The 15,260-nt window shown below is 40.9% G+C and overlaps 1 protein-coding gene across 3 annotated transcripts in view; it reads right to left on the bottom strand.

Annotated features, from left to right (window-relative positions):
- Positions 1-15,260, bottom strand: part of afap1 (actin filament associated protein 1) — a 152,587-nt gene that overhangs the window by 56,391 nt on the left and 80,936 nt on the right. For all 3 annotated transcript variants that reach the window (XM_039822795.1, XM_039822794.1, XM_039822796.1), the window contains exons 2-3: positions 8,804-8,932; positions 6,680-6,762 (exon numbers count right to left, since the gene is read on the bottom strand). In XM_039822795.1, coding sequence (XP_039678729.1) covers positions 6,680-6,762; positions 8,804-8,932 — 212 coding nt within the window. The remainder of the gene's footprint in view (positions 1-6,679; positions 6,763-8,803; positions 8,933-15,260) is intronic.

The raw sequence follows: 15,260 nt of genomic DNA, 5'->3' as shown, positions 1-15,260 counted from the left end.
GTGATTTATGGGGTGAGGGGTGTGGAGAGGATCAAACTGACTTGTAAAGATCCTGCTTCTCTGGGAGCATATACAGTGTGTGTGTGTGTGTGTGTGTGTGTGTGTGTGTGTGTGTCTGAGCAAAGCCACCAGTCTTGGTCATTTACAAACTCTTGCACACTCACACACTGGCTATTTGTACTGATGTATGGAGGATCTCCATCATTATCAGTTGAAATCCATCAATATGTTGTTATCATACTGGCCCAAATATGAGATTTTTTTCTTCAAATTACTTGAAAAGTAAGTCATTTTGTTAGTGCTAAAACTATGCTTTTGTCAGTCGATTTACCGGAATTGAATCAACAACAATTTGATAATTGATTATCAAGGGCTTTACAGGAGAATGTGCCAGCATGTGACTGAAAAACAGAATGAAAGGATGTCTTTTACCAGAGCTAAAAGCTTTAAATATCACATTCAAACCGACAGTGCAGAATTAAAACTTAGTAACTTCCCACTCTGAAACGTCTTGCTCCAGTCTAGGTTGTGAAGCTGGTTCGGGTGTTGTGCCTGTGTTTCGGGATCAGACTCGGGTTCAAACATTTACAGCTGAGCCATAGCCATGGTTACCAGCTGAAGCGGGATTGTTTTGGATCGCACTAGCTTGCTTGTCAGGGCCCCGCCATACTCTGCTTCTGACTGGCTAGTAGTCCATACCTAGGTACTGAGCATGTGTGAATCCCAACAAAGATGGAACAGAAGTGAGATGCCTCACTCTGTAGCTAAAACAGAGAGCTCAACATACAGGGTGAAAAGAGGAGCTGCAGCAATGTGCAGTAAAACAAAAATATGGTGTTTGAAAATTAAACCATGTAAACCTATTCTGGTTCAACCTCTAAATACAATTATGAAACTAAAAATGAGCATAATATGAGGTCTTTAAGAGCTTGGCACGAGGTAAAGGGGTGTGTGTGACTAACTGCACAACAATTGCCCATTGAGTAAACCCATCATGGAGGTCCCTATAATTTGAATACTTCCTCTTTTGGGTTTAATACACAAGCAGAACATTGCAAATGCAAAATCCATTCATCCATTTCATTTTATGTTTGAGTAATTTGATTAGTGCAATAACACTGTCACAATCCTAAACATTTACAAAAGCATTATAAATCCACAAGACTACTACTAATTATTCCTTATATAACAGTGAGTAATCAAAATGGCTGCCACAGAATTTGGGGTTGGAGAGCATTGATGTAGCGTCTGAAGCCGCAGAGTGTTGGTTTGGCTCGGCACTGAGCCTTGAAAGGTCACAGACAGACCGTGGCCAATGCAGTCTCTTCCTCCTCTCTCATTCTTCCACCAGATCTCTCTTTACTCAATGTACAGCAACTCCTGCTTTATAAAACATCAATTCTGCTAACTTCATCTGATGCGTTAAAAGCTGACTGTGTTTGAGCGTTTCATCTGCACTTAATCTTTTTCTTTTTTGTTTCTTTAACTCCCTACCCTGTTTACCATTTCCCTTTTTTAAGTTTCCTCCCCTCTCTTTTCCTTTTACCCATCTATCTTTTTGTCCGTTCCCGCAGGCTGAAATTTATACAACTTAAAAGGAGTGGAGAGAGGGAGCAGCCTTGACAGCTTATCCAGAGGTCAGTGTGGAAATGTCTTGAATGGTAATTTCAGAGCAGAGAGACAAAGAGCTGGAAGAAAATAAGACAGTAACTGGGTCTCCATCCAAGTGTATTTATGAGAATTGTACTTTATTTCTCAGTCACTAACTCAGTAACTTGGTGAGTAAAATGTTATCATTGGAAATGATTAGGTGATGGACCACAAACACAAGCCCTAGGTTGAGGAAAACTATTTAACCCCTGATTTAAACGGCTAACATCCATAGTTAGTTAACTGATCAGAATTAACCATTTAGAAAATAGTTTACCTTTTGGGAAAGACGCCGATTTGCTTTCTTGTCGAGAGTTAGGTGATAAGGTTGATATCACTCATCTTACCACTAAATAGGAAGCAAATACCAGCAGCCAGTTAGCTTAGCCTTGTCGTTACTATGGCTGCAACTTTTGCCGATTAATCTCAGACTCGGCAGCAGGCATAAATCCGTGAAATTTCCGTGAGTGGGCCAAATGTAATAATGTAATAATATAACATATACATATAACAACATAAAAGGCGGCAGCAGCACGCGGATTATAAAATGGATTACAGTTTTTTCCCCAGCTTAATTTTTCGTCTGACAAGTGTGTCCCCATTAAGAGAAATGCTGTGCACATTGACGGGTGAGAAACAACAGGCTTGATTGATTATTTCAGAAGCTAAATGTTCAGATTTGTTCCCTCTGTCAATACCGAAAGTCAAATATAATTTGAATAGTAAAAAAATCAATACTATTTGAATGCTGAAATTACTATTCGAATGTGACTTTCTTTTATAAATATGTTGGCTAACATTAGCTAATCTCCCTCTTCTCATGTCATGTCTGATGAACAATAAGTTACAGGAGTGAGAAACACACGGCACTGTGAGCTAATGTTACGTACCAAGTATCGTTAGTACAGGGGGGAACGAGTGACAGGCTGCGGCTGGAAATCGGAAGAAGGATGTGAAATAGTTGTAACATGACTTTAAAATCAACATCCACCGAGCCAAAGTGCTTATGTATCAATAGTTAGCTCATTCTTGTTTCCTAACTGCGTCACGAGTTATAGTAACGTTAGCTTAGATCGGAGCTTCATGGAGTTAATGGTTAGCTGCCCTACAGAGCAGAGTCAGAGTTAGTTTTCGACTTCATATATTACCTTCTAACAGCTGTATTCTCAGTAACGAGACAATCCAAACAATAATTGCTTATAAATCACTAAACTAGTGTTGACAGCACTGCTGGCTTAGTTATTAATTATGTTAGCGTCGTGGCATGCATCTATTGTTACTTAGTTTATGACAAATCGCCTCGGCTGTGCTTTCTAACATGCCATTGAGCTATCCGAGCACCGTTAGCCTTTACAACAGAGCCGCTTCACTACACTTGTTAGATAATGTTTCATTACAGAGTTCTCTGATGATTTTGCTATGTCGCTATTATGGAACCCACGCAACTTCTAGGAAAGGCCCGCCAATCAGCTACTCTTGGTGGAAAATTAACAAAAACAAATTAACAAAGTTTTGTGCAATGCGCCATAACGTCGGTCCCCTCAAAGCCCCTCTAGTGGACAGAACGTGTAGTCAACAACTACATGCTTATAGTGACATTGACATTGCATAGTAGTTAGTTGCAAGTAGTGTAATAAGTAGTGTAATACATATTAATAACAGCAACAATAGCATTAAATATTCAAATATAAAAAAAAAAATTCAATTCAAAAAATGTAATGGTATAATAGAGGAAGATTGACAGCTCTACTGTGTGCATGGACAGGAACTGGTAGAGTGGAGTGAAATGTCCATGCTGGTACTTTGTTTATACTCGCACAAACCAGCCCTTGGGTGCGTGGCAGGTGGATGATTTAACTGGATTTGGATGACGATTTGTGAATAGATAGCAAATGTATCGACAGTTAATATATTTAACTGCAAACAGTTAATATCACAGTTAATATATTAAGCAGGTCAGTGGCTCCGAGCCCACCTTATGAGGGGCCATCAGGGACATTATTCACAACACATACTAGTGAAAACCTCTCACACACACACACACACACACACACACACACACACACACACACACACACACACACACACACACTACTGAAAACCTCTCACACACACACACACACACTACTGAAAACCACACACACCCACACACACACACACACCTACTGAAAACCTCTCAAACACACACTACTACTGAAAACCTTTCACTCACACACACACACTACTGAAAACCACACACACCCACACACACACCTACTGAAAACCTCTCAAACACACACTACTACTGAAAACCTCTATTTCTCCCACACACACACACACACACACACACACACACACACACACACACACACACACACACACACACACACACACACACACACACACACACACACACACACACACACTACTGAAAACCTCTCACACACACACTACTGAAAACACAGTGTTTCCCACAAAGACTATTGTGTGGCGGTGTGCCTCACTATCGCCTTCCAGGCAGCGCGGCAATGGTTATGTTTAAGGCAGCTTTAAGGATTTAGGGGACGGTTAGCTGCCTGTAAGGCAACGTTGGGGGCTTAAAACACCATTGAGTCCACTGTGCACACAGCGTCTGTCTCCATAAAGGAGAGAAGACGGATGGCGAAATTCACAAGTTCACGAAAGGTTGGTATCTATTTCGTGAACACCTTTACACAATCACTGATCCGACTCAGCAAATAAGTGATTGCGCCTGCTTTAGGAAGTTAACTAGTCGCAAATTTGCGGTAAAATGCAGTTGGGTTGTCAAGGTCAAAACACTATATAGCAGCTATGAATGAAATAAACGTATTATAAATTTTTTACTCTTACACTGAATGTTTGCTGCTTCAATCCAGATGAGTATTGAAAAGTATTTTCCACAACTGAAAAAGGCATGTGTTGAGGATGAGGACCAGCCTGAACCGGAGGTATCAGTCTGAAACAGAGCTCAACAGTCCGACCAGTGTAATTAGTTATGTTATTAATTTGTTTACAATATTTTCAGGCTTCAACCAGTGAAAGACAGGGTCAGGGAGAGAAAGAGAGAGACTTGTTAGGCATTAAAGTAGGAAAGGAGGACAGCATCCAACAGCGTGTCCTCAATTTTTGATACTTGATTGTTACAAAAATAAGTTACACCCCCCCCGCCACAAATTGCTTTGTAATCTGTGGGAAACACTGAAACCTCTCACTACCTCTCTACTGAAACACTTTTAGATTCAGAGGAATCTATTGGAATCTGTTTCAGCCAAGCAGGCCATGCTATTTGTAACATGGCTTTATGGAAATAAATAGTGCTTTGAAGTAAAACTCCCAGTAAACAGTCAACATGTAAACAGTAAGCATGGGCTAAACATGGAGACTGCCTGATTATATCTTTATAGATTAAAATCTAATTTACAGTTAGAGTTGCAGTAGGACATTCAGTTGTATCACTGTCCACTGGATCTTCAGTATGAGGGTGATATTGCCTTTGAAATTAAGATGTTATACTTATTTTTTACTTCATTGCATCTCTACCCTGGAATGGTAATAGAAACAATATTACAATGTATTCATATTCCTTATTACCTATCAAAGCAGACCACATATATGCATATAGGCCGCATGGTTGATAACTATTGCGGATTCATTTTGGGTATGCTATTTTAGGCGAGGGATAGGGTTAAGGCTTATAACAACAACTTTCTCAAGGAGGTTTTTGAAAATCCATCATTTGTGTTGTGGTTGTGTGCGCTCTTTATGAAGCATTTTACTTTTCACTTTTCAACAGTTGTTTTGATTGCAGGATGGAAAAATTGCTACAAAGACTACAAAGGCTGCTACAATAACAAGAACAAAAAGTAGAGGGACATCACTCCTCCTCACTCCTCTCTCGTCTAGTTTTCCGGGAAAACCTCGGCTGTGATTTCCAGACACACACTGGGGTCACCGGAGGAGGCTGTGGACTGCTTCTAATTATAAACTGCACTGTAAGGCCTTGTGCCTCAGTGTGTGTTTGTGTGTGTGTGAGAGAGGATGTAGAACAAGGTGTTGAGGCTTATTATTATGGTGAGAAGGCTTTGGGAGCCATCACAGCCAACTGCTTTCCATCAGAGGCATCTGCTCTGACATAATTCTATCATTGCTTGAAACTGAGCTAAGTTACAGTACAGGCCAAAAGTTTGGACACACCTTCTCATTCAAAGAGTTTCCTTTTTTTATTTTCATGACTATTTACATTGTAGATTCTCACTGAAGGCATCAAAACTATGAATGAACACATGGAATTATGTACTTAACAAAAAAGTGTGAAATAACTTAAAACATGTCATATTTTAGATTCTTCAAAGTAGCCACCCTTTCCTTTTTTATTAATAAGGGAAAAAATTCCACTAATTAACCCTGACAAGGCACACCTGTGAAGGTAAAACCATTTCAGGTGACTACCTCATGAAGCTCATTGAGAGAACACCAAGGGTTTGCAGAGTTATCAAAAAAAGCAAAGGGTGGCTACTTTGAAGAATCAAAAATATGTTTTCAGTTATTTCACACTTTTTTGTTAAGTACATAATTCCATATGTGTTCATTCATAGTTTTGATGCCTTCAGTGAGAATCTATAATGTAAATAGTCATGAAAATAAAGAAACATTAAATGAGAAGGTGTGTCCAAACTTTTGGCCTGTAATGTAGATGGATTGTTTTTGTAATATCTCAGTGTCTCAGTATCCGTGTTGATGAACATGTGACCTGACCCCTCATGATGGTGAACTGCAGGCAAAGTGTCTGTACAGATAGAAGCAGATAAATACATTGAAGGAGCAGCTGCATGCAGACAGACTGTGAGAGAAAAAAACAGAGCTGGATGACTCTGAATAAATTATTAATGATCAATAACACACACACACACACACACTTCAAACTGAGCCTGAAGGATTATGGTGTTCCATGTAGGACAAATGTTTGCCAGGTAACTCCTCCGCTTCTGTAGGAGGTCCTTTAAGGTCATGGGGTCGGGGAGAGTCTTACCAGCCAGGGGTGAGGTATCTCGGGCAGGGGCATCTGAGGCGGGGCCGGCAGACCACTGTGCATCTCTGACTTGAATGAAGGCTCTGGGAGAGAGGAGCAAGTACTTTTAGAACATGAGAACGTTTTTAATTATGCATATACAGTGGGCATGAGGAGGAGGAACTTTGATATTGGGTATTTTAGATTTCAGTAGTTAAAGTAGTGGCCTCTTCATTATCAGAAAGATGTTTTTCTGTCAACATAAAAATGTACATTACATCACACGTTGATGAGACCTTACGTGAATTGACCTAAAGTTCAATTTGTGATAGTGTGTAGTAGGAATGTACAGATATGAATTTTTGGCCAATACCGATATTACCCAATATTAACATTGCTGTCATGGCTGATAACCGATATTTAGTGATGTCAATATGATCTGTATAAAACAACTCCCTTTTTTTCTACTGTGAAAAATTTCCCCACTGACATTGCTTGAGTCCTGTGCTGCTTAAGTGTGTTCCATGTGACATACACGTTAAAGGCATTTTCTGCACTGAGGTCAGGATAGGATAAAACTATCTACAGTACTTGAACTTCATTCACATTTGCTGAAGCCTGATATGATCCCTTATAGCTAGGAGTCGATGACAAGTTACATCTTAATGTTACCGTACATAAGAATGATCCCAATGAGTTCCAGACAGCGAAGTTTAAGGTTCTACATTTTGAAAAACAAGATCACTTGCATCATGTTGGTACTGTGTATCAGATCATTGCATTGCAAGTATAACACATGTTAACACATTTGTTTTAATGCATATCTTAACACTTTGCAACATTCAGGGGGTCATTCACATCTTCACTAATTTGCTGTTATCAGTAAACTCTGTACTTGTTCTGTTCTAATCTGTGCTGCACCTATCCCTGTAGAAATCATTTCAGTTTGATCTTTACACTGACAGTACCTATGTTTCCATCCACTTGTCAATCAAATTATCTGAAGTTCGCTAAAAACATTCATGGTAAATAAAGCCGATGAAAGTGTGTTTCCATCCAACAGCTTTAAAGCCAATAAAAACCTGTGCGTGTTGACGTGACACGCTGTTTTGCGGTCAAATTGGTATACTGAATAGATTTGAGACATTTCAAGGTGTTTCCGTTCATTTTTGCACTGAATCAGATAACATTCAAGCAAACATTTGCGAACAAAGTTTGCCTCTACCTACAAATGATTCATATTGCACAAGTTGTAATTAATAGTGCTTATGTGCCAGCTGATTATGATGATAATAATAATAATAATAATAACAATAATAATAATAATAATAATAATAATAATAATAATAGCCAGGTCACTGTACTTCAGTAGCAGGTGTCGTCTGATGGGTTGATGGTGTAGAAAGTTTGCAGCGGTAAGCAGCGTTAGACAGCCGTGACAAACGCAGCAGAACCGAGCAAAATAGCAATTATGATCCCGACACTGATGTCTGGGGTGGCCAACGTATTTAGGCTGGTTGTAGAGCATTTAAATCCACAAAAACGTTGGTTAGATCGGAGATGAGAAGCGGCGATTTGCCCGCCAGCGTCCTCTCCGCTCAACAAATGGCTGACACTCAGAGTTGGCTAGAGCGACATATCAAGCTATAATAAGAAAACGACGCTATCAAAATATCGCTATGATGATGCAGATGCACGTAAATGCCAGACAACGACTTTTACTATCTAAAATATTACATTTCACTCGTGAAATAAATTAAAAAAGTCTCATCTTTCGTCCACTTATATCTGTCTTTGTTGACATCCCCAGTGTCTGCAAAAAAAGAGGAAATTAATACAACTTTTTCTTCTTTGTTTTATGGCGGGTTGCACCCGTAAAATGACCTAAAACATAATCGCAATTCATTATTTATTCGGCAAATAACGTTTCCATCAGCGTTATCACATACACCAATTAAGAGAAAATCCGATGAGACCCAACGTACAAACTCTGTGTCCATATTCATGAAATTCAATCGAATTTTACCATTTCCAAAATATCCCTGCACGCAGGTTATGTCAGGTCTCTTAGCGTGTCATCATCACCTCCGGGTCTCTCCAAACTGTTTCTGATGTGTTATGATGAAGGGCGGCGTGTTATCTCACCTTTCTCTGAGAGGACTCTGTGCAGGATGTTGGAGAGGTGCATCTTCTTCTCTCTAACCCCGGCGCTCAGATACTCCCGGTCCAATAGGTCCAGGAACAGACGCAGCTCACACACCAGCTCCTCCATCGCTGCAACACACACACACACACATACACAATAAATATACAGGGACGCCATAATTATTTCACACACTTATCAAATCTTTTACAGCAATCAACAACCCATGAACTGCTGATGGGAAAACTGCTACAATGAAGTCCAGCAGGGTACAAGTAGGGCTGTCATGATTAATTGCCATAAAAATAATCGTGGCTGGGCGCCCTGATAGCTCAGTTGGTAGAGCATGCATATATAGAGGTGTACTCCTCGACGCCCCGGGCCCAGGTAGCAATAACTAATAGTATTGAGGAGGTGAAGCATCGTGATGCTTTGGGATATTGAATCGATTGGAATTGTTGACGGGATAATCGGAATCGAATTCTGAGACCAGTGAAGATTCACACCCCTACTTTAGGGGCAATTCGGTCGGTGCCTAAAAAGTATTGAATTGGGTACCCAGCCCTAGAGGTACAGTATATTTGTGCAGTGTTTGACTGTACGTATGTCTACACACCTTCACATACTCCTATCTGAGAGCTGGCTGTGATATGGATGACATTGAGTTCATCGCCACGCTCTGCACAGCAATGCAAAGGCACCCAGATAACAAGCAAGCTCAGGGTCCTGGCCTGTTTCAGTGCAACTCAAGCTTTTTGTCAACATGTGATGGTATCAAAGGTGAAGACATGCTGGAATGAAACTGCAGATTGAAGGGGTCAAGTGGAGTTTATTTTGATTTATTTAACCTCTGAGCAGTCAGGTAAAGCTGACCGAGCCCCATGTTCTTTACTAGCGATTTTATATTTGTCAATCTACACAATCATCTAGGTAATTGCCGGTTTAAATGTATCTTTTCGCAAATCAAGGAGTAGTGCAGGTTCGGTTCAGCTCATGGTTCGATGCCTTGCTCCAGGGCACCTCTGCAGTGCCCTGGAGGGTAACTGGCCACCTTCTCCAGTGCTACGGTTCCCAAGCCAAGCTACTGCCACATGCGCACAGGGCCCTTTGCTCAAATTCAACTAAAAGTGAAGAGATTCATTAATTTAACCAAATTCCGACCAAAACAAAAATGAGTTACATTCATACTAAAGGGACTAAATAACAATCACAAACACAGTTTAGCACCACTTACTTTATGAACAGAAAATTAGTTTTTTCAAGCAAAAGGCCAAATATTCTTTGGCACCATCTTCTCAGACGGGAGGATTTGCTGCTTTTCTTTGTTTTATGTACAGTATATAACAGTAAATTGATGATCTTTGGGTTCTGGACAGTTGTTGGGACAAAAAAAAAAAAAAAAAAAAGACATTGAAATGGTCTCTGGAAAATGTTTCACTAAAATTCTGTCATTTTATAGGCCAAACAATTATTCAATAAATTAAGAACAATAATCAGCACATCAATACATAATATAATGGTCGAAACTGTTCACAAGAAATGTTTAGCCACAGTTACATTTTTGGTACATATTGTATGACTTTTATCACCTTTTTAATACTTTTGAAAAGAAAACCTGATACCATTACTGCGGCAACAGAAATTGAAAAACTAGACTACAGTACACACGGTTATTAGCACAGACTTGATGTCGGGCCCTCGTCGAAAAAAGACACTTGCCACCGGGCTAAACAACTTTTCTGGGGGAAACCCTAAAAGTTTTTTCATTTTTCATTTCAAATTAAATAAACACCAAACTTAGTGTACTTTTCAGAACTTTTGGCAGAAACAATCTATACAGTTGTTTATCCATGGAGTCCAGATGTGTCAGATGTGTAACACCAAAACTAAAAACGAAAAATTTAATATAAATTGATTGATTTTTAGATGGTTTCCCAATTTCACTGATTAGATTATTGTATTATAATGTGATGAATTAGCGATACGGACGCTCCAGCCGTGCATAATGAAAGCTGTCAGAGAACCTCGCCTCTGCGACACGGTCACTGTGTTCTTGGTTTTTACCTTTTTCTCACCAAAGCCCTTAAATCAGGCTAGATAAACACATTCTTCTTCTAGGTTAGAATGCGGGACACAGCCACACAGACGTCCTACCCCCACCTATTTAACGTACAAACAAATAGGTATTGGATGTTGCAGAAATGGTCATTGTTGTGGGATATAAAAAAAACTCTTTAATTCATTCATTCTGCCCCTGATCAAATTTAATTCCTCCTCTCCTACAATTCACGACATGGCCTATTAACACATTTTTGACCTGAAGGATAACACATTTTAAGACTTTTTAAAGATCTGTGGGGACCCCTGTGTCATAGACGCTTGGGTTCCTTAAGGGCAGCACACATCAGTGGCACATGATGAAAACACACACGCCATGTTTAATGTTTAATCTGGAAGCTCAGAGACCAGCGGCATCGAGTCAGGATGTGCCACTTTCCTGTTTCCCAGCATCCATGCTGGTCAATATCCCAGAAAAGGGATGTGACGAGACCAGTTACTTCAATACCAAGTCGGTACCAAAATTCTGAAAACGAGATGGTACTTGTTTTTCTACAGTACTGTACCTGACGGGGGCAGTATACGCCACAAGTGTTCTAGTATTCTAGTCGCTAAATGCTGGAGAAGAAGAAGAACGCCCCACCAGCACAGAAAAATCATCTCTGTAACAGCAGTCAGCCATAACGTCACATCTACAGCAACAGCTTTCCTGACTTAACCTGGTGCTCCCATACAGAAAGTAGAGTCTGTTTCTCCCTGCCGTTGTCTGTAGCAGCTTAACGTTAGCTACGATAGCTACGGACATTAACTAATTTTAGCGCTTGTTTTAGCGGACCTCTATAATGTCAGTTAAACTAAACCAGCCTAGTTCTATGTGAAAAACAACGACGGCAGAGAGAAACAGACTAACTGAACATGCTTGCTGTCTGGGAGTTCCAGGTGAACTCATGAAGACGGAACCATACGCTAACATTAGCTGTGTGCTGATGCCAGGATGCAGAGCAGCGGCCTGTGGGTCCAGAAGTACATGGAAATCACGCTCTCACGTTAAAAGAACAAACAAATCGGACACTGAATAAGGAGTGACATGAGACTGTCCCAGATGTGCAGCTCTAATATTTTTTCATAAGTTGAGGTTGATTCCTTACAGAGCCAGTAGTCTAAAACTAACCAGCCCTCCACCCACATGTTGGACTCAGGTTAGGGATTACAATGTACCAATACATTTTGTTTTTTGCCAGGGACTAGATGTTCTTCTACTTAATGCCAGGTACCTGGGATGAAGCACAGACTCTTATATCTTCTTATAAACATAATACCAACGAATACCAGATCTGATCATATTTCAATGTGCCTATCGCACAAGCATCTCCCATTAACCAACAACAGGTGAGACTACAGGTAGCTGGCACATGATGGAGATTCATCCCATATTTTTTTTATCAGAGTATCACATTGTTACGATAAGGAATTCTCCCAAAGACATTATGCAGGTTTCCAATGCAACAATAATTCATGATCATAGCAGCAGGAGGGGTTTGGGTATTAGACAGCAGCTCTGAGGCTGGATACACAACCGCTTTCACACATTCCTCACATAATCGGATTAGGTAGCGTTAGCTTTGCCGGTTCCGCCATCGTCAGTCGCACTGTAGCTCTGCTGCCAGGGCCGAGAACACAGAGCACCACCTCTGTGTAGCGCTCTCTCTCTCTCCTGATTGGATAGAGTGGAAACGGAAAATGTATTCTCTGTTTTACTGCAGAGCAGAGGGACTTGGAGGCCAATGTTACTGATCAAACACTATTTCAGCAATGGCTGTAGAGCAATATCCCTTATTTTAAGCGTCACTAAGTCATCTACATTCATCCAACGCTATCACCTCTAATAGCAGCAACAATAAGACAACTCATACCATCTCCTCACAGCGCTTTGGGAACATCTTGAAACTTGACTTCGTGGTCAGATGGAAGCATCATTAATCATTTCAACCAATCTGTCAGTCTCTATTTAAAAGAAGAACAATTCCTCAAAGCATCCCCACTGAACAGCCAGTCACTCAAACACACCCTGGATCACTTTCACCATGCCTGTTTTTATAATACACAGAGAACAGCCAAGCGCTCTTTACTGCTCCATTTGCTGTTTCATAGAGCTTTGTGCAACCTGTGCAATAATTTACCTCTACTGGGGTGGTCAGAAAACTAACGCGTGTGTGTGTGTGTGTGTGTGTGTGTGTGTGTGTGTGTCATTAAAACCTAAAGCAAGCTCTCTAGGTCACCAAAGACGTCACATGGAGGGAAAATTAAATGGCACGGAGCAAGAAGGACCACCCTCAAAGAAGGCCCAAGAGAGCGAGCAGAAAATACCTCGTCATGCAAACAAACCATCCACGCCCTTTCTTCAAAAACTCACTCCTTTGTCTGAATTCACACTGCCTGCGTCGACCATCAGACGGTGCAGCATTAACGCAGGTCTCTGCATTTACTTTGAATGGGTGGTAGCACAGGGGGAGGGGGAAGCGCAAAAAAAAACGCAGTGGCATGCTACGAAAATTTGAGACAGAATCAACTTTTGGAGGAACGCAACCCCACGTCACGCTGCGGTGGCCAGTCATGTAAGCGTGGATCAGACTTGTGGGAGTGTTTTGAGGCGGTGTGAGAGTCCCGTACAGGAAACAGCACTGCCTCTATCTCTGCCACGAGAAAGTTTTAAAACACCAAACACAAGCTCTGAACTGCCCGGGAGTGGAACAGCTGACTGTTTCCTCAGTCCCTCAGTCTCTTCTTTCTCTCAAGTGCGCTCTGAAACGTGACTGAACAAGATCTATACACCATCTGACAGAAAACAGGAACTGTGAAATATGAAGTCTCCTTGTGCTACATTTGGGGGTTAAAGAACACAACAGGACGTCACACAGATGGGCCGGAGAATCACCGGATCGCTTTCTTTGGTCTGAATGGGCTAGGGCTGCACGATATAAGGAAAATACGCGATATGTGATGATAATGTTGTTGAATCTCGCGATAGCGATATTACTTGCGATAGTGTACCTAGTTCAGCATTTCTGCTGCTTTCATTATTCTGCTAAAATACAACAAATTGCCTATTGAATTTAACAACATTTTTCTATTGACAAATAATAATAATAAAAAAAAAGTAGTGTCAATTGCGATATGTTGCAGCCTTTTGCAATGTGTAAAAAAAAAAAAAAAGGGTATATTGTCCAGCCCTAGAATGGGTCCTTTCTCTCACCCTTTCTTTGTCATTCAACTTCCCGCTTCACTTCCACTTTCTTTACCTCTTTTTGTCAGTCCTTCACACTGATTCCATTGTACATGAAAATATATGTCTTTGCATGTGTGCACTTTGGATAGTGCAAATACATTTTTCACAAAACACTTTCAATTGTACTACATACTACATTCTCAGCAGTTTAAATTGCTTCTTACCACATTTGCAGTGTCAACACTAGGCTTGCAGACAAATGATAAGAGCACTTTCACAATTAATCCCTCCACCCACACACACACACACACACACCCACACACACACACACACACACACACACACACACACACACACACACACACACACACACACACACACACACACAAAGATACCAAACCACTAAAAACACCTAGACATGTCAGAGGGATGTTTTCACTGCGAGGTATTCACACTTCCCGGAGCTCAGAACAAAGGGGGTTTTCCTGGGCGAAGTGTGTGTTTGCACGAAGCAGCGGGATCATGTTGGGTCTCGGAGAGAACTTGAGACCCTGCGGCTCCGTTGTTGTTGTCAGAGCAAAAATGCTTAGCCAGGTTAGAGGAAGGAGGGGTTTCTGCCCTCTTCCCAGAATACAGCTGTTGTGATTGACAGTACAGACAGACGTTATCCCACTCACTCTGTGTGTGTGTGTGTGTATGTGTGTGTGTGTGTGTGTGTGTGTGTGTGTGTGTGTGGCCGCGCGTTTTAGGGGTCTGTTTTTTGTTACCAACAGCATTTGACAAGCCTTCAGGTCAGGATCTGTCTCTAAACACACAATCAGGGCTTAAAATATTGCAGCATCACATATCAGTGGTTCTACAAACACACACATGATAACAGTTAGCCACTTTCTCTCACTGCATTCACACAGGTTTTGCACTTGACAAAATGGGTCCTGCTATTAAACCATCATCATCATCATCATGAAGCCATCCCACTCAGCCATTATACAGTACGTCGTCAAAAATGTTTGCTGGTAGCATGGTGAGAACATTTCGTTCCCAATTTAGTTTTTTTTCGAACCCGGGCCTCTTAATGTTATGACCAGGGCTTTAAATTGACACCCGCTAATCCACTAAATGCGGGTAAAAATGTATTTCGGCAGGTAACATTGTAAAGTTACTAGCCAATTTGG

Source organism: Perca fluviatilis, chromosome 14 (assembly GCF_010015445.1).
Source record: "Perca fluviatilis chromosome 14, GENO_Pfluv_1.0, whole genome shotgun sequence".
In the NCBI taxonomy this organism is placed as follows: Eukaryota; Metazoa; Chordata; class Actinopteri; order Perciformes; family Percidae; genus Perca; species Perca fluviatilis.
Note: the sequence above shows the minus strand (reverse complement) of the source record. Positions and strands in the feature narration are given on the sequence as shown.